This window comes from Pseudopipra pipra, chromosome 16, assembly GCF_036250125.1.
Source record: "Pseudopipra pipra isolate bDixPip1 chromosome 16, bDixPip1.hap1, whole genome shotgun sequence".
NCBI lineage: Eukaryota > Metazoa > Chordata > Aves > Passeriformes > Pipridae > Pseudopipra > Pseudopipra pipra.
In genome coordinates this window covers 7,478,997-7,499,169 of record NC_087564.1, presented here as the reverse complement: position 1 = coordinate 7,499,169, position 20,173 = coordinate 7,478,997, and the positions used below count along the sequence as shown (strand labels likewise).

At 37.4% G+C, this 20,173-nt stretch overlaps 1 protein-coding gene across 4 annotated transcripts in view; it reads left to right on the top strand.

Annotated features, from left to right (window-relative positions):
• The first annotated feature begins 1,176 nt into the window (after positions 1–1,176).
• Positions 1,177–20,173, top strand: part of SNX29 (sorting nexin 29) — a 104,603-nt gene continuing 85,606 nt past the window's right edge. For 2 of the 4 annotated variants that reach the window (XM_064672856.1, XM_064672858.1), the window contains exons 1-11: positions 1,177–1,274; positions 6,853–6,917; positions 7,837–7,889; positions 8,297–8,421; positions 11,248–11,428; positions 12,563–12,633; positions 13,506–13,754; positions 15,782–16,160; positions 16,895–17,013; positions 19,126–19,207; positions 19,717–19,799. In XM_064672856.1, the coding sequence (XP_064528926.1) occupies positions 1,268–1,274; positions 6,853–6,917; positions 7,837–7,889; positions 8,297–8,421; positions 11,248–11,428; positions 12,563–12,633; positions 13,506–13,754; positions 15,782–16,160; positions 16,895–17,013; positions 19,126–19,207; positions 19,717–19,799 (1,414 nt within the window). In that variant the 5' untranslated portion in view covers positions 1,177–1,267. The remainder of the gene's footprint in view (positions 1,275–6,852; positions 6,918–7,836; positions 7,890–8,296; positions 8,422–11,247; positions 11,429–12,562; positions 12,634–13,505; positions 13,755–15,781; positions 16,161–16,894; positions 17,014–19,125; positions 19,208–19,716; positions 19,800–20,173) is intronic. The other 2 variants (XM_064672855.1, XM_064672859.1) reach the window with 2 other exon arrangements.

The following is a 20,173-nucleotide window of genomic DNA, read 5'->3' as shown; positions in this document are numbered from 1 at the left end:
TGGGTCACACTGGGGGAGGTTGTGGGGCTGTGGAACACCACACCATGGAATCATGGAATACCCTGAGTTGGAAGGGACCCACAAGGGTCATCAAAGTCCAGCTGCTGGACTTCACTGCAATCCCTGCCATCCCCATGTATTTCCTGGTGGTACCAGCTTTCCTTTCAGCATCCTTTTTTGATGTATCTCTATTCTAATTTTTTTACTTACCTTTATCATATTTACACAGATTGGAGATTAGCAAGTCATGCCAGACCACTGTGTGACCTAATATTAGGAATATACTTCTGACCCCTTGCCTTCCAAACATTAATGTTATTTTCCTAATATTAGGCCAGTTTTATTCCTGGAAAACTGCAACAACAGAAAAAACGTCAACCAAACGATCTTCTTTATTCATAGCTAACTTTATATTTCCTTTTCTTGCACAAATGAAAAATTAAAATATTTTAGGACTAGTAAATTATTGCACAAAATCTATGAACGATCCCTGCTAGAGCAGCTTTAGGAGTCTGACAAAGCTTGGGCCGGTTGGGATTTAGCTGCATAGGTCTGGGCACACAGAGCCAAAACCTCTGAAACAGGCCTGGATAGAGAGCTATTAAATTTATATTGGAATTTTTAATTCCTGAAAGCCCTTACATAGGACAGCTTTTTCTGCCTCTAGAGATTAGAGACACACTTTCAAAGTGAAACGTTAACGTGGAAGAAGGTGCTTGCAGTGGCTGTGGCTTGGTAAAAAACCTCAAACTGGCTGTGAAACTTCATTTCCATTATGGGCTACCGAAGGACGAGCAACTGTTCTAGTTATACCACAAAACCTTTTATTTTCATTATTGCAACTACGTTCTGCGTGTTGGACCACATTTCATATTATTTTACGTCCCACAGTTTTTGTACCTTTTTTATTTTTATTTTTTCGAAAAATGACCGTTTCCGAGCTTTCCCCTTGCACAGCCCCCGTGCCAGCGCAGGACAGGTTATCCCCGCTCCTCTCCCCCCTCCCGTGCCCGGTGTCCCTTCCCGCCCCACAGAGCGGCTCAGCCCGGGCGGGCTGTGGGGTCGCGATGACGGTCGGCGAAGGGCTCCGTGCCGGGGGACACCGTGAGGAGCCCGTGAGGGCCCCCGGGCTCGCCGCGCTCCGCACACCCCGGGCCGTGTTTACCTTCCGGGGCGCGGGCGGGTTCCGGGGCGGGCGGTCGCTGCCGGCCCGGCCGTGGCTGAGCGGGAGAGCGGCGGCCCCGGCGGACGGAGCCCCGCGGGCACCATGAGCGGTGAGTGGGGCGGGCCGGGCCCGCCGCCCCCGGGGGAGGGCACAGCCCGGGGGTCCCCGGCCAGGCGTGGTCCTGCCCCGGTCCCCCGTTCTCCCCGTGCTGAGGCACCGAGCGCTTCGGTCTCTCATCACCACACCCCGCTCCTCGTTCCGGCTCCCCCAAGTACCCCCGAAGTGCTGGTTTACCTTCTTTTAAACCCCGAGTGCTGCCCTTGAGCGTGGCTTTACTGGCTCACAGCACAAGTGATGCTGGGCTCGGTGTTGCCTCAACTGTGCAAGATCACGGGAAATACTCCCGAGAAAATACATGACCAAGAAAAACGGAAATAATAAAAATTAACAGAATGAACTCAGTATCAAGCTGGCGGTGGGAGAGGTGAGAAGCATGACCATGACCAGTGGAGAAAGTGGTGCCTTCTGGTGTTCGGGGTGTGCTGATTGTGTCTCCAGCTCAGTCCCGGCGAGGATGTGTCGGGTCTGGGTGTGGGAATTTCTGCCCTCCGTGTTCGGGGAAAGCGGTGCGGGGGATGTGCTGAATCCCAAGGGGTCTGAGGTGTTTGTCAGAGGAAATTCTTAGAAGCTTTGCCTGATAATTGTGACCTATAAACTCCACGACTGGAGGATGTAGAACCACATGAATGGGTCAGCATAAAAAGTCGTGAGGGAGAATGAAATTTTAATAGATTTCTCTTGTAAATGTAAAGGATAAGTGGTAGTTACTGAATATGTATTAAAGCACATTGGCAGGGGTTTGTTTGGGGCTTCTTAAGAAGTAAATACTTGGGTGGGTCTCCTTGTACAACTTCAGTAATGGAAGTTGCAGTCAACAGTCTGCACTTGAAAATGAGATTGCTTGTTTATCCCCCACCCTGAGTTAATATGTGGTGAGATTTCTTGCCTGTAAGAAAATACTGAGGAGTTAACTGGAGTAACTAAATGCCACATTGCAGTAATTTCTGAAAATGAAATAAAAAATAAAACTGCTTCAGTTGTATTTTTCTCTGTTTTGTTCTGAACTTTGTGGTAAGAAGAAAACAGCAGGTTTTTTTTATGGAAGAGATGAGGCAAAAAAAGAGATTATTTTTGGGAAACCTGTTAATTAGCCTTGTGAAAAATGCAAGTAACAGGGAAATCTTTCAAACCATGGGAAAAGAAAGTTTCTCAAATGTTTCATATCTTGACACGATATAGACTAAACCCTGTATGAAATCTGTAAGAGTCTTTGTTTTCATATGGAAAACCTCAGCTCTTCAATGGTGAATTCAGGCCGGGACTAGCCTTGTGCAAATTTGTGCAAATCAGAGCCTAAATCTTCCTAGGAGACTCACCTTTGGAAGCTCTGTTTGGATTCTGTGACTCAAAAGGCAAGGTAGCACCTCTTGTGGCCTAAAGCTTCAACATGTAGCTATTTTTAATACCTTTACTCTTGGTTTTTTTAAGACAGTGAAGAGATACAGGTTTATGAGGAGAAAACATTTAATTACTTAAAACAGAATAATGCCTAAGGTTATTAATTAACATTAACATTAGTACTTCAGTTACATGGTGACCTAGCCAAGTGTAGCCCCTGCCAAGACTTATATGACCTTCCCAACAGTTTTGATTAGACAGTGAGATAACAAAAAACCCTCCTGATGTTGCACTTTGCCAAACATTACTGTTATACAACACTGTGCAGAATTTTCCCAGAATAATACAAATGAAACAGTTCAGAACAAAGAAATATCTATCATTTTATCATGCTTGTTTCAGATAGAGGAGATAGCTAATGTTAACATCAGTTTTAACCATGTCCTTCTTTTAGCAGCTGTAACAGCACTGTCTGCACTTATTTCCTTGGCCAGTTTTAGCCCTTGAAATAAAAGAGGTGTTCTAAAATATAGATAGAAGAACCTTTTTTCCTAGTGGCTATAATTAAGTTTAATGTTTATTTTTTTAGCTACAGTGCATTTCTAGTGCATGTGAAGGTAACTTCCTGTTTATTTAAGCATTACTTAAATATTACTAATGCTACTTATTAATTGCATAGTCATATTTTATTGTACAAGTGCTGAATAGGCTAAACTTTAAAGGGAAGTAACACAAGGAAACTAGACTTCTGTGCTTGTCAAGATTTATGGGTGTTGTCAGTTGTTTAGCAACAGTTTCAGAAAACTTAAAAAGGCACCTAATTGAGGATGAGGCAGTAAGTCTGTGTTTGTTTTATCTTAAACTTGTACCCTCAGAACCTGTACTAGAGCAAGCAAAAGGGATTGCAGTCTGAAATTTTGCATACAAGACTTAAATACAAGTAGTGTTTTAAGAGCAAGCTGAGATTTATTTTTTTAACTTATGTGCTACATGTGGTGCTGAAGAGCTTTAGCTATAAAACACTGGATGAAAATCCTGCTTTCCTTTACTTGCATGTCAGTTCTCTGCTGCTTTGGGTGTGGATGTTTGTGTCAGGGTATGGAGAGAAGTTTGTTTCAAAAATAGGAAAGCATGACCTTGAACAACAGAAAATAAGGAGGGTCATGGAGGCAGGTGCAGCACCTGAGCCTATTTTAAACCCTTTTTAACTGAGTAGATGTTGGTGGGAGGAGTCTCTTTAAGTTTCTTAGCTTTTGCAACCTTATGCTTATGTTTTCACAATTATTTTTAGACTCATGTAGGAACTTCCTTTTTTTGTTGCTATAGTCTAAATGCAGCCTTTTTTCTGAGTGATGCTGTTTTTGTGGATTCTCTGTTTTGTATTTGTATGTGTGTTACTGCAGTTTTTACCACTATTCTGAATCTGGAGAAGGGTATTTTGGTCAGTTTGGAATACTTAGACTTTAAATCAGCTGGAGTTAATCACACTTAATTGCTGCTCTTGTCTGAAAATGCACTTTTTTTGTTTCCTAAAGGCTTAGTTTAGAAAATGAAGACGTAAAAGAGTAAAATCTTAGAGTTAGTACAGATTTATTTTTACCTTCCACCTGAAACGAAAACATTGCTAAATAGTACTACATTTTCTAGGCTTATTGCAAAGAAAAATATATCCTGTGTTCAAAAAAACACACAACTTAATCTTTCAGTTTAAAAAAAAAAGTTAGACTTTGTGAATATTCTTTTTCTTCTGTCTACAGAATTTCTGTTAAGCACAGCAGTAGAAGAATTTAAGATGTGCATTGAAGAGAAACCTCAGCCATCCCTCAGTATAGACTTTATAGTATTATGTGGCCTTATAGCCTTGTTAATGGTGGAGGTGATTTGAAATGCTTCTGACATTATTGGATGTAATCACGTGTAGTCCTGATTGTTATTAGTGCAAATTTGTGACTATAATGAAGACAAAATGCACATTGCATTCAGTCTGTGTAGATTTAGGGCTGTTTGATATCACAGGCTTTAGTGTTTCAGAACATCAATTAGTATAGTGAAAATCTGTAGGTTTTCTGTATTTATGCATTTTTTATATTGATCACAGTTTGAAATCTGGTTGCAAACCGTTCCTGTGTTACCAAATGGATACAAAGAGTCCGAAGAGGTGTGAACTTAAAAACTAACATGTATTGCATTTGGAAGTCAAACTTAGCCCACATACCAATATTTTCATTTGAAAGATGTTTTTCAGGTCATGAAATTATTAATTACATGCATTTGTTCTGATGTAGTCTCAAGAAAAGTTGTGTTATGCCTGTTCTTGCAGGTATGTGGGTAGCATAAGATGTAAAAGTAATGAGTTTTGAAGAAAATCTGTAGGTTTGTGTACATTCAGTGTCACTGCACGTGAGGGGTTGTACTAAAAGCTGGGATAGTTTTCCTTATTTTACAGTTCTGTGATTTATTTTAAGACATATAAATGCAGAGGCATGTATGCATCTCCATTTTTGGCAATGCCTGCTTGCTAAAAACACTGAATATAATTTAATAAATTATAATCTCTGAAGGAGCACAAAGTGGAATGGTAGGGATTATATGAATTTAACCTTATCTCTGCAGTGGCATAACTGGCATAGTTGTTAGGAAGCTAAAACCTGGTTGGTGTGGAGTTTGTTCAGGAGTCCTTTGCTGCCTCTGAACATTGTTTGTGTGCACCGGAGTGCTTGACTAACAGACCTGAACCTCACACATCACATGCCTGCCCAGATTGAGTCAGAGTTCAAAACTGGAAGTATAACTTCTAGAAAACACACTGCAATCAGCTAAATAAGCCTTGTGAAGCTTGGTTAGTGAGCAGCTATGTTTGCATGTTTTTCTTGTTTTCTTTCTTCTGTCGTACCTTGGGGGTTTTCTTCTCCTAATCCCATATTTAATGAATATACATGGACTCTGAGTTATATTAATATATTTATAGACAAATTAACATGAATATATGTTCAAACATTATATTAATATAATATATATTAATATATTATATGAGTATGTATATTTAAACAAAGACAGAGCCATTTCAGTAGGACAAATTCTGTCCTGTCCTGGTTTAGGAGCAAACTGTTTTGAATGGTATTTTGAAAATAGGAAATTCTGGGATTTGGACATCACAGTGTCAGATAGCAAGAGGAAGAGACACATATCTTTGGTGTCATCTCTCTTTACTAGAGGGCTTATTGTGTGGTGTTTGATTTTCAGTGTCTGGAGGAACTTGCTCATGCAGAGTTTTGATAATTGGCTTTCAGTCTATACATGTATTGATTGTATGTTCTTTAAGAGGGAAAGGATAATAATGACCCTAATTCTAGAGAGTTCACAGAGGTTTCTGATAGATATTTTGAACTTAAGCTCAGAATAAAAACATTATAGAGGTAATATAGGTTAATTAAAGAATAAATTTTACATATATTCATGGGACTTTATAAAGGATATTCCAACAAGCAAAGTATTATGCTATTTGTTGTTGAAATGCTTGAGAAGTTAAAGATTGTCTTGCATAGTTGCTTGAATAGTAAGAAACTAGATTTTATAAGTGTTAATCAGGAAGAACTCTGCTGGTAGCTAAATTTTAAGGGATTGATTGTAACAGTTACAAAGTTCACCTGACTTAAAACTCTTTCTGCAGTGAGGTTGTTTGACAGTAATAAGATATTCCTGCTGTCTCCTGCTCATTTTCCATTCTTTTTCTTGCTCTACTAAGCTGGTAGTTGTCCCAGTATGAGTGAATACTTGTGTGGTTGTGTGAGCTCCATCATAAGCTCATCCAACCCACCAGAAAAAAAAATAAATCTTAAACTGGGTTAGTTGTAGGCTTGCACTGTGGCCCCAGAGGTGGTTGGTTGTGCTGTGCATCAGCTTGCACAATTATACTGTATTTGGTATTACTGCAATATATGTGATATGATGAAACCAAAACCTTACTAAAATAAGACTCTAGATAATATTTGAAACAGTATTCCTGCTATACCAGCATATTGTATACATATATAACAGCATGTTATAGAAAGGCTACTTGAAACCTCAAAACAGAGTTTATACTGCATCATTTTACTTAGAGAAAATACATTAGTTAATGTGATGGAATAATTGGCATGGGAAGAAAGTTTTCAGGGCCCTTGTGTTGGCCCAAACATATTTTACAGAGCCTATTTATTTTAAAATGATATAATTTCGTTGAATTTCAGGTTCACAGAACAATGACACTAAAAGACAGTTTCTTCTAGAACGGCTGCTGGATGCAGTTAAACAGGTGAGAAATCCAATACACATTTCTGTAGTATCCTTGCTCAGAGTTGTCAGAACTGGCAGGAACTGTCTTTGCTCTTTTTCCTCCTCTTTAACAAGCAGGAGGAATAAGAAGAAAAGGAGAGAGAGAGAAGAAATCTTGGCTTTTACATGATACTAAAGATTTTTTTTTCTGCTAGCAAACAACTATTATGCAGTATTTGTTTAAAATTCTTGTTCTTGACAGATTATACTTGTAATGTATATACTTGGAGTATATATAATACTATAGAATATATGCTGTGAACATATATATTTGTAATACTGATAAGACAATTAAATTGAAGTGTACTGCAAAGGCTAACTTGGTGAACATTTTAGAGTAGAAGCTTTCTTTCTTTGCAGTAGTTTTTTAGTGAATGGTTAAAATACATGTAAAGATATGATTTGTTTATTTATATCTGTATTTTGCATCAACATGAAGTTCAGCAAGTAGAATTTCATACACTGGATTCAATTTAAGAGGGCTTGTGAGGGAAAAGAATGCCTCAGGAGTAAGCCAATGATGTGTTTTATAAAGAACAATTCTTCTGTAATCGTAGTACTGGGCTGAATAAGAGCAATGTTTGGTTTTGTGGGTTTTACATTTTACATTTAAAACCCCAAAGTAGTAGTTTCCACTCAATTTTCAATTTAGTGAAGGACCTGCAGGTGTGTTGCTCTGACTAGCAAGGATATATTTGATCTGCAAGAGTAGCCCGTTAGTGGCACATGATGCTGTAGAGCACTTTTTGGTTTCAGGCTGTATTTGCCAATGCTTTATTTTGTGCTGCTTCCTTTTTTTGTTATGATTTGGTTTCTTATATGGAAGAAATTCAGAAAATTGAATTTTTGTCTAGCGTAACAAAAATTTCGTAAAACTTCTTAAACTCGGTTTCTTGCAGTGTCAAATACGGTTTGGAGGAAGAAAAGAAATTGCTTCAGACTCCGATAGCAGGTAAAATAGTCTTAAGAAACTTCTGACATGCTTAGATTATGCATCATAATGACATAAAACATGGCACAGAATACTTGATACATTTTATTACATGAAATGTAGGTGTTCTGAAGTTGACATGACATGGCTAACAACCACTCCAGCAGGTGAGGATGATTTCTCAAATTGATTGCCAGTTCTGAATGTATTCTGTGCCCCAGCTTTCCATCATCATGGTGAGACTGTGGGTATAAGTAGATTATCCTGCCTGCAAATAATGAGATTAGTGCATAGAAGGGGTCTTTCACTGTTTATGAGATAATGCTTCATTTTACATTCCCTATTCAGAGATCTGGAATAAGCTTGCTGTATAGAAACGTGGTTGATTGGTTCTTTTTCCTATGATTCCTTTAAAAATTCTGTTGCAGAGTGACTTGTTTGTGTGCTCAGTTTGAAGCTGTGTTGCAGCACGGCCTGAGGAGGAGCCGAGGACTGGCATTAACAGCAGCAGCAATCAAACAGGCAGCAGGTTTCTCCAGTAAAACTGAAACAGGTAAGTTGTTAATTGTAACTATTTTAAGTAGTTGATATGTTCAATCAAGTGGTATAATTTCTAACAGAAGTTTTAAGCATTGCTTAAACTGCAGGCTGTAGATAGGATACTTCATTCTTGGCAGTGTGTTGTAGCAGTGAAAATGGTTATTGCTTTCTTATCTAGTTTAACTTTCATACCAAGTTTCTCTAGAAATTTTTGGTGTGAGGCAACTTCTTAACAGTTAAATGATGTGTAGTGGCAAGTTTGTTTTGAATTCTGGTAGGGATAAATGTTGTGTAATTGTGCTGTTAAGTTTTTACAACATTTTCATTCTTAACCTTTTCTTACTCCACTTTTTAACTGACATATTCTATTGCATCAGATGTGTTTAACTTATGAGTATTGATGTAATTTTAGAAAGGAAACTTATATTACTTGTAACTAAAATAAAGACAAAATGCACATTGCATTCAGACTCTAGGTTTAAGGCTGTGTTGTTCGAGTTGTTTTTTATTGCTTTCTCCACATTTAAAAAAAATATTCCTTTATTTTTCTCTTCACCTTGATGTTTCTCTTGGTTTTTTAATTAAAACTATATGAAGATATTAATCAGTTTTGTTGTGAAATTTGACTTTCAGTATTTTTTTTCTTAATCAGGGTACACATAATGAAAAGAGCTTCTTTTTAACTTTTGAAACTCTGTCAAGTGTAACATGTTACACTTGTAAACCCACAGAGTGAAATTTTGGTTAAAATATATTTAGTGGTGCTGGAATTGTTAATACATGTTGATCTGCAGTTATAACTTCCAGTGACACCAGACAACTGCATATAATGGATATTACATTAACACAAAATGTGTAGTTTGATATAATGGTGTTTTTAAATTGCTTCAGCAATGGACTTGTTCCCCATGGCAGACAGGGTGAAATGTTGAGCCTTGTGTGCTCACCTTCTTGCTAATGGGTTAGAGCCTCCAGCCTGGGCTTTTTTTGGGAGCTAAAGTAGCCATGCTCTTAAAGAAATTGGTGAGTTCTCCATGTTTGCCTCTTTTACTTAGTAATGGGAAGAACCTGACACTTTGCTGGTGCTAAATGAACAAGTGAGGCAAATTCAGCTGTTTACACTGCCTTTACAGATTTTTCAGCTCTTCAGTGGGCTTTTCTTTCCCTTGTGTGTATTTGTAATTGGGGATTGGATATTCTGTGGTCTCTTTCAGACTCTGGGTGGTTTCCATCTCTTCAGCAGGCAGTGGTTTGGTTATCTGCAACTGTGAGCCTTACACTTTGGTGCAGGGAATGTGCTTCCCTGTTCCACTCTCTCTGGCTTAGGCAAACAGTGTGTCTTTTAATTTGAAGACAATTCTTATGATTTCTTTCCTGTCTATTGCTAAGGTCGAGGGTGTATGAAATTTTTGATCCTGTGTGTTAGTGGTCAGAAGTACAAAGATACATCTCTGATTCTTGGGAGTTTAGTAACAATTTATCTACATGTTCATGTGTATGTGTGTCTTACCTGGGGGCTTGGCAGTGAGGGGATGTGGAGGAAGAGGAGAAAGTCGGGAAGGTTATCTATGGTTGGGGAATGGCAGGAAGAAGAAAACATCATTTTTAGTCCTGAGGAAGCTTAAGCAATGTGTGGAAGGTCAAGAACAAAAACATGGCTGCTTTGCAGCAAATAGAATGCTGTACAGTGACTTTTTTTTTGTTTTTAATGGAATTGAAGGCTCCCTTGCATTTATCTTTACAAATTATGGTGTTGGGTTGGTATGGTTTTGCTTTTTGGTTTTTTTTCCTTTTCCCTGAAAGCAGTTGCAAAGTATTTCTATATTTATATCACTTTCAGGCACATGAGTCTGGTATGATTTATATCCCACTCTGTCTAGCATAACCACAGGTGTCATCTTTTTTTTTTAGCACAGTGGGATACTGCTGTTTAGGCTATAAAGTCAGGCTTTGACAATTGAAAAATAAAATTGTTCAGCAGTGGGTTTTGTTTGAAATTTACAGATCCTTCATGACAAACTGTACTTAATGATTGCCAAACTACACCATATTGTAATCATTTTAAGTTTTACAGATGAATTATCTGGGGTTTTTTTTGTTGTTTTCACCCTGAGAAAATGGTAAGAGGTAAATTGTGATAAATATGTCCCTAAAATATGTTCTTACTCTGTTAGAAATGAGAATAAGCATAATACCTGGTGTTTTGCTGTACATTTAAAATTACTGATGTAGATTTTTTGTTACCTCCAACTGAGAAATTCGAGGCAACTGCAAAAAAACTTTTTATCAGTATTTGGTGACAGGGCAAGGAAAGTGTTTTAGTGGAAAGAGGTATTGTTGCCTTTTAAATGCAACACTTTTGTTTTTTAAAGTAACATGACTTTGTCATTTGCATGTTGGCAAATTCTATAGCTACCCTTTCCTTTGGATGTAGCTCCTAACATTTCACAATCAGCAGTAACATAGAGTTCCAAAGAATTTTTTTTTCTTTGCATAATATATTCTCAGCTGAACACCTGAACCTGTCCTATGGATGAAATAGTTGCTTAAATGTGTTTTTTATGTAAAAGCATGAGATTGAATCCTTTAGTTTGTGTGTTTGGCTTTTTCAATGAAGTTAAAAGCTCTAAGTGCTTAAATAACCTGAGTCCAGTAGAAATAAATAACCTATTTAACAGAAGGGTTGCACCAAAATGGTAAATGATTCACCTTTGTCCAAAGTATAGGTAGCAAAGGTACCTGTTGGTTTTATAAATTTGCATGTAAATGCATTCAGGTATGAGCTTAGCAGTTTTCTTGGTTGGGTTCTGATTAATAATAACTTATTTTTCAATTGCAGAGCCAGTGTTCTGGTACTATGTGAAGGAGGTTCTGAACAGGCACGAGCTGCAGCGCTTTTACTCTCTGAGGGCCATCACCTCAGATATCGGCAGAGGCCGGGCCTGGCTGCGCTGTGCACTGAATGAGCATTCCCTGGAAAGATACGTTCATATGCTGCTGGCAGACAAGAATCGACTCAGGTGCTGCATCTGATATCTTTGTAAGGCAGGAAATGTGTTGAAAAATGAAGTAGTGAGAATAAAAAAACCCCAGACAACCAACCAAAAGCCACGGCTGTAATAATACGCCCTATTCATTGCTGGGCTGGTCAAGCTGCTTCACCTGATTCTTTTGTTCATTTTTTAAATTTTTGGCAGCCATTAAGAGAGTGGCTTGTGCCTATGCCAACATGTGACCTGAAACTGGCTTCATTCTACCCCATGAGAATCTATGCTTGTATCCTCACCTTCATTTCCATCCTCTTTCCTAACTCCCTTCCCTGTTCTTTCAACAGTTTTCCTCACTGAGACATTGGCACCATGCTTTGAGGTGCCCCTCTCATTCCATTAAAATTGCAGCCTTGAGCTGACCAGTTCATCAGTGGCAGTTGCCTGTTGCCTTTTGGAGGTGCTCATCCTGTAATTGCAAAGCTGCAGCAGTGAAATAGTGGGGAGCTGCTACCGCAGAGCCCTTGGCAGTGGTTTGGTAACAGCTCCTGAACCTTTTGTTACAGTTACTGAGGATAACTTCCATTGCGAAATCCTGAAGTACTTTGGAGGTGCAAAATGCATTTAAATTCACAAGCTGAGTCCTACCTTTCTCCTCATACATCTTAGCTCCTGTTCTTTTTGAAAATTTGAGGTGTTCTCCTTGTTTTATCAGTAACTGTTGAGCTTGATCAAGTCCAGTGGATCCAGCAGAAAGCCATTCTTTCCATTTGCATTGATTAATGGATGTGCTGGATAAGGTTATTGCCAGAACTGAGTTTGTTAATTCCTCCTTTTAATTTTTATTTTGTTCCAGTCTTCTGTAGCGTTCTTCCAATATAAAATCAAATGAAGACAAATGAAACAATAAGGAAAATCTGAAAACCATTGTGAGGAAATTAGTGACTTGAATTGCTGTGTCACTAATTACTCTTGTGCTTTTAGCAATACTCGCTCAGTATCAAGATTATCAGCACAGTCTGCACTGTAATGCCATTTCTAAAAAGGCTTATTCCAGAATCCATTGGTGTAATCTTACTTATTTTTTTGAGTTTTCTTGTTTTTCAGAAGTGGAATATATACTCAGTATAGGACTACATATTCTTTTTTTTTCCTCTCAAATTATAGTGTCTTCTATGAAGACTGGTCTTTTATGATGGATGAAGAACGTTCCAGTATGATCCCTACAATGGCAGCTGGTAAAACTTTCTGTTAAATATTACTGTTCTTGGGAAACTATTGCCTTTGGGGATGTTATATCTATTTCTGGTCGTGAGGAGCTTCTCTGACACACTGCTTATGTGGAGAATGTGTGTCAGAGGCACAGTCAGGGTGAATTGTCAAGGTATTGTGCCAGTTTATGCTGTGAATTGATGGATTGTTAAAATCTGGATCTGGGCTTCCTACAGTTCAAAAGTCTTTCACATAAATGTTTTTACTCTTCAACAGTCAAGGCTAACTTAAAACTAGTGCAATTTGGAGAAAACAAAATGGGCTATTCCTGACTAGAAAAGGGTAATGATAGAATTTTGTAGTAAGATCCAAATTATGGGCAAATACAGGTAAGGAGAGTAGCAGTAAGGAGTGATAACAAATACTTTACTTTTCTAGTGTTTGACCACAGAAGTGATGTTTTACTACCTCTTTTACCCCTTTTCTCAGATACGTGGTCATGTGCTTTGTTCTGCAAAACAAAGTACACAGAAGTTTTTGGTAATAGAATACAGGAACCAACAAATACTGAAGTTGCAGTGAAATGGGTTTAAATAAAAGGTTATAAATAAATGAGTTCACAGTACTTATTGCTTATTTAATGTGCAGCTGAACAGCCATCAAGATGAATTCAGAACTGATTGCATCAGCTTGAACATAATCTAAAAAAGAATGAATGGTACACGAAAGAATAAGAATTCATGCATGGAGAACTGTGGGAAATTTTTGGGAAAAATATTTTACATGTCATAGCTTTGTTAATCCTTAGGTTCTATGTTTTTAGCTTTTGTGTGAAGTATGAAGTGTGAACTATAAAGTGCATTTTTGGTGTCTTTTTCCCCCTTTCCCTTATTTGAAGGTCTGAACTCCATCCTTTTCGCCATCAACATTGATAATAAGGATTTAAACGGGCAGAGCAAGTGCACACCCACCGTGTCTGATTTGTTAAAGGAATCCACACAAAATGTAACTTCCCTGTTGAAGGAATCCACGCAGGGCGTGAGCAGCCTCCTGAGGGAGATCACTGCCTCCTCTGCTGTCTCCATTCTCATCAAACCTGACCCAGACACTGACCCCCTTCCTGTTCTGCCCCGGAATGTAAATGCTGGTAAGCTTTTAGGCAGTGTTGGTGTCATTCAGAAACTTATCAAATATTGGAGTGTGGTTAAATAACCTTTTCATTTCAACTTAATGCAATATTATAGGGCAAATCTTAAAAATAAGTGTGTGCTGCACATACAAGCTAGTTGAGTGTGTAATAAAAAGTATGGAATGTTTTAGAAATGCTGGTGTGAATACTGGATGGTATTTCAGCTTTCTTGCATCACTGTGAGAGGGAGGCTGAAGTGTCCTATTGGTAGGGCTTTGCTTGTGACCTGAATTTCAGTTTCTTATAAGATTAAACCTTGCAGTTCATGATGTAATGATTTTTCATTTTTAATTTATTTTCTTTTAGCACTTTTATCAGTCAGAAATACACTGCTATATATCCATTATTATATATCAGATACAAATCTAAGCTTGTAATCTTCTTCAAGTAGGGCCCCTGTTTACAGTCTGAGTTCCTATGCAAAATGAAATTCCGGGACCAAAATGAAATTTGCTCATTTGCTTTTTTAACCTTTAAATGTCTTAGTATTACAAACAGTTTGTAGGATGTCAGTTACTAACAAAGACTCAAAGTTTTAATCTCTTATAATTTGAAAAAAATCAAGCAAAATATGATTTTCATTATATATTTTCAGTCCCAAAAATTGCAAAGGAGTATTTTATTATTTTTGTTTCTGGAAATTGAGCTGAAAGATTGTTTTGCTTTGTAAAGGTACAAAACTGCAGGAAGATTTATGTGCTTTTCAATTAAGAAACAAGGTTTGAATTTAGGCATTAATTTGTTTTGGTTATGAGAAAAAGGCAAAAACCCTACATGTGAAAACTGTCTGGTAGGAAGAGAAGTTGAGATAAAATCTGGTGTTTATTGGCATTTAAAATAGACTTTGTCTCAAAACATGGTTTTTGAAGTAAAATTGTGGTAAAGCTTTTGTTGTTTAGCACTTAAATGAGCTTAAAATTGTAGGTGATACTTGACTTGGGATAACTTCCTTAGAATAGAATAGGCTTGCAAGATGAAATAAGACAATAATTGACCATATGCTGCATATGACTCTACAACATAATGTACATTATGTGCAGAGTACATAAAATGTAGAGCTTACAGTAAAATGTCACTTTAAAAAAATGAGTCTCTTCAAATGCCATTATAATGTGAAATGTTAGAGCAAGTCAGATGTTTTCATTAGTCTGTGTTCTTTGTTGGAATTCTGTTTGCAAGCAGAATGGGGTTTAACATCCTCTTAAAAGTATGTTTTGTGGATATAAAACAGCTGGATTTGAATTAAACAAAACAGTTTAGTCCCAATGTGAGTTGTCTGGTGAGTAGGTTTCTGATATTTCTTAGCATGCTTCAACTTCAGCTTCATGTGCACATAGGATTTAGTGAGAATAGGTAATAATTTAAAAACAGGTGCTGTCACTGAATAGATCTGATGTAATCTGAGGATTTCAGTGTATTTCTAGACCAAGAGCTAATTACCTGAGGGAAGGAGCAAGTTTAGTTTCTTTTTCTGGGAACTGACTGCTCAATTTTTAGAGTATAGACAAAACTACCTTTATTTGATTGTAAGTTATGGATTTTGTTCATGTTGTGAGTTTGTTCTTTTTAATTTTTTCTCTCTGGAAGTGTCTCATGTTTTCTCTGTTGGGTGGACATGCTCTGCAATATACACCAGAATATACATTAGGTGTATTCCATGAGAGAAAGTGACAGGAAGGCTAAATTTTTATTTTAAATTTAATTCTGAGTTTGTTCAACTTTTTTTTTCCAGTTCCAATCGAATAATGTTATGAATGCACCTCCAAAATGTTTTCTAAAATCTGAATTGTGTAAGGCAGATAAAATTAAGATGGTAATTAAAGATTTAAAAGCTTGTGTGTATGGAAAGCTAATGAATGCCTTGTAGATCTAAGTGGCATTTTCTTTACTAAAGTCATTTAGTGCATGAGCTCCTTTAAGGAAAAAACAGATTTATTATGTTGTTTCTCTCTTCTAAACTATGTAAAACTTTGTATTGTTACTAGATTTGAGATATAAAAAAGATCGAAAAAAGAAGAAGAGAGTGACCAATATTATCTCATTTGACGAAGAGGAAGATGAGCAAAATTTGGGGGATTCCACAAAGACTCTGATTACAGGAGAAAGCTCAGAGGAGAGCGTAGACAGATCCTCAGTCCTTGCATTGTCCTCATCTGAAAGCACTCTTGGAAAAAATTTGAACGGGAATGAAAGTAACAGTTCGTGGAAGAGCAATTCATTGCCTCACTCTCTCATGAATGGAGAGTACGAGTACCAGAAACTGGATGTGAAGAGCATTGATGATGAAGATGCAGATGAGGATGAGCTGTATGGAAAAACATTAGGAAATAAAGGCACAGAAGGTGAAACTGAAGCTTCTGAAAAGTAAGTAACGGTGCAGGAGCTGGTGGGAAACTTTCCATGCTTCCCATCCACCCTTCCCTTTTCTTCATGGGCACTGGCAAATTGATATAGAAACCTATAGAAAACTATAGGGTTTCTCTGCTTTATTTCCCCCCCCTCCATTCCTGCTCCTCAACCTTTTTTCCCTTTTTTTGTTTTTCCTTGTTTTTTCTTGATCATTGTTTAAACCATTTGGGCCACTGTGGTGGTGATATTTTGCTTCTAAGTTCTGCTGAAAACCATAATTTTGAGAATTAGTTCTCTCATTCTCCTTGAAGTTCTCAGTTGTTTAAATATTTGCATGATATAGCCTGGCTATAATTCTGGCCTACTTGATGTTTCCTTATTCTCATATGATATCAATTCTATTTTGGCTTCACAGTAAAAACATGTATTTTAAACAGAGTAAGCCTGTTACCTCAGAGTAGATAGTTAAGCAAGAGGAGGTAGTTAACCAAGGCAAAACCATACTAATATGCTTTCTTTTTTTCTGACAAAGAAAATTGTTTGGAGAAAAAGGCAAGCACTGTTTGTCTCATCTGCTTTGGATTGTTTGATCTTTAATGGATTAATGTATGGCTGGCCAAGAAACTGGCAGGCAGCTGAAGTAGAGATTTTTCTTGAAGTAGTATCTCTGGAAGAAATATATGCATTATGAACATGGATATTGACTGTATAATAAGATTGTTTTGTTTATTTGTTTGTTTTAAATCTAGGACTCATGAAATAGGCACTTGCAACTCTCAGATATGCAGCTGGACTCCTCTGCAGGTCCTCAATGATGACTCAGATGTGCTGTTCCCTGTCAGTGCTGTTGGCTCTTACTCCCAAACAGGTGGGTATTTAATTTGCAGGATTCCAGCAACCTTTATAATGGAATTTCTAACATGGGACAATGGCAAGAAATAACAGGATTGTAAGGACATAGGACATACTGCACATCTGGGATAGAAAGGAATTAACATTCATTCTCGTTCTGAATCAGAATTCTTGATTTGAGTAGTTATTTAGTTGAGGAGGATTTGTCAATGTCAAAAAACCCCTGAGTTTTGTTGGGATTAAACTGTGGTCTTGTATGGTATTTGATTAAGACTTCAGGTATACTCATTTTTTCAGTGACCATTTAAAAACTAATCAGTAGCATTAAATAACGTTTTCATTGTAAAATATTTAATTTTTTTGTATATACATTTTGTGCGCCAAGAGTTTAAATGGATTGTTAATTGAAGGCCTGTGAAAAAGTGTAATTCAGTTCTGTAAGTTCAGTGATTTAAAATGTGAATCATAAAATAAGGCTGTACTGCCCTCTGCTGTATTTTAAAACGTGTACCTTATAAGAAATGGCAGTGGTTCAAAATAAAAATAGAAAGTAAGTACATTTTCATTTTTTATTTGTACTGCCACATTTCTCAGTTTATGAAGGAATGGATTTAGAAAACATCACGTAGTTTGTGGCATCATGTTCTTATAAAGAAACTGCTAGAGAACATCCACAGGTTGAAATCTGGGATACAATTGTCCCTGTTTATGGAGGGTGGTGGTGTGTGGAATGGGAACTCACAGTTGTTGTGGGAGCTGTAGATGTCACGAGGCACCAGGACTGTGAGCTGGAGTTTGTAGCTGAAATCAAAAGGCAGGAGTCTCAATCAAGATGGAGACAGATGACCAAAGAGGACAATAGCTGTAACAGGGGCTTACTTTTATTGAGAAGATACCAGAGATCCTTGTTTGGTCTTGCTTCATCTCAGAACTGTTTTGGATACAATGCTCAGACTACTAGAGATGATCAACAGATCCCTTCTGGCACAGTACACAGACATTTTCAGCTCTCCTGTCTTTCTTTGTGATAACCCCTGTGGTCCATCCTGCAAACTGGAGTGATCCAACACTGGGCTAATGACAGAGATCTTCATCACTTGTAGGAAACAGCAACCCAAGCCTTGCTTAATCTATACTGTTGTATGTTAATATCTGCATTTTCAGTTTTAGTCTGTTGCAGTGCTTCAGGGATGTGTCAGGGCATATTATATCTCCATGTAACTAGGAATGAGAAAGCCTCAGTCAAAAATCAGTTGCTTGGAACAAAAATGGAGTGTGCATTTTAGGAACTGAGCTTCAGTAAACTCTACAACTTAAAAAATTTATTTTCTCCTCCATAGTCTTTCTGACATAACTAATTCCCATTAACTTTTTTCCCTAGAATTCCTGCGTTTTAAATCTGTGCTATTTTAGTTGATGATTTTAGGACTATCTTATAGTAACTTTGTAACCCTTACATAGTGAGATGCAGAAAACATCAATAAAATATGATTTTTGTTTCTTTCCACATGAACTTCCTTAATGACAGGCCCAGTGATGTGTATATTTGGATCCCGACAGTTGTGGATCTGTGGACAGATGCGTATTACTCATGCTTTTTAGACAATGTCTCATCTGTCTGATTCCTGATGTTTACTACATAGACATAAGGAGCCAGAGAAAAGCCGTGGTGCTCTGTTGGGAATACATAAAGGACTGGTGTCTTTGCAAGGTTTCACGTGCTGGGGACTAACCACAAATTCTTCTGCAAGTCACAAACAGATTTGTAATGAGTAGCAGATGCATGTGGAGGTTGAAGTCCTGGGGCTTGCAAAAATAACATCAGTAAGAAGTCTCTTCATAGCTTTGCAACACTTAGTGTAAAATGTACATATAAAATGTAGGAATTGTGCAATACTGATTTTTTTGATGATGGCTGTGTTCCTAAGGGACTTTACAATCCTGCTGGCATTCGGGGTGAATGTGCAGAAGCCAGCTTTGGAGAAAGAATTTAAAGTGTTTCAATCTTTAGTAAAGATGAGTATTTCTATTTAAAAATGTAACTACCTTCCTTCTGGGTTTGTTTATGTTTTATTTTTTTAAAGTACTGTAAACTGAAGAGAGCTAATGCTTGTGCATTCTACTTTAGATAACTTGGAGAACGGAGAGGGGCATGAACATGTTGTTCATCCGGTAGAACTGGTTCCCAGAAGATCTGATCTCCCTTACAGGTATGTGTCAAATATGTTTTTCTTAAAAAAAACCTCACCCTGTAGCTGGCAACTTATTATTGTTACCTAATGTAATCAGCTCTGGAAAACCAACTACCCATCTGGGTACTTGTGCAAATGTTTGGAAAGACAAATGCAAAAAACCTGCCCTTCCCTTTTTGCCTTATTTCGTATACTGACCTTCTCCTAATTATCTGGAAGAATTCCCATTGTCATGTCAAATAACAGACAGACTTGGCCTCCTGGTTTTGAAAATAAGTTTTATTTTGGGTTTTATGTTATTTTTTTTTTTTGTTTTACTTTATTCTCCATGACCTGCTAATTTGGAGGTTTTTTGTGTGTATTCTTAAGTCAGGCTCCCAGGAGATGCATTAAAGGATAGTTAAACCTAAGTTATTAAATATGGGTGAATAGCATGACAGTTCTAGTTTCTGGAATGGTTTTTTTCTTAAGATTTGAATTTAGGATTTTGTTTCCATTTATTGATTATTCTGTACTTTTATGACTAGAGTGGAAGTCAGTCCTCCAGCACAAGTGAATACTTTAAGCAGTATGTTGCCTTCAGCCACCGTGCCAGAATCCATGACAATTAGTAAGTACTTCCTTGATGTATCTAGATTGATGGAAATAACTTTGAAAGACCTATAATTCTTTCTATTTTTATTTCAGTAGGATCTGTTTAGAGAGGCATAGAGCACTTCATTTCTGATGTGCTGGCCACATTAGAAAGAACTGCTCTAAAATGATGTTTGTATTGGCAGATCCCAGGTTAGGGTTCATTGCAACTGCTATATCCTTATAGTAGATGTGGCCTCAGTAGTTAAATGAAAAACAATGATTTAATTTGATTAACATCTTTAAATGTCTGCAAGCTCTGAAAATTATTTTTCCTGCTTTCATTTATGCTTAGTCAGAAAAAACCAAACACAGAATTCTTTCTATGTACACTCAGTCTGTGATTTTGAT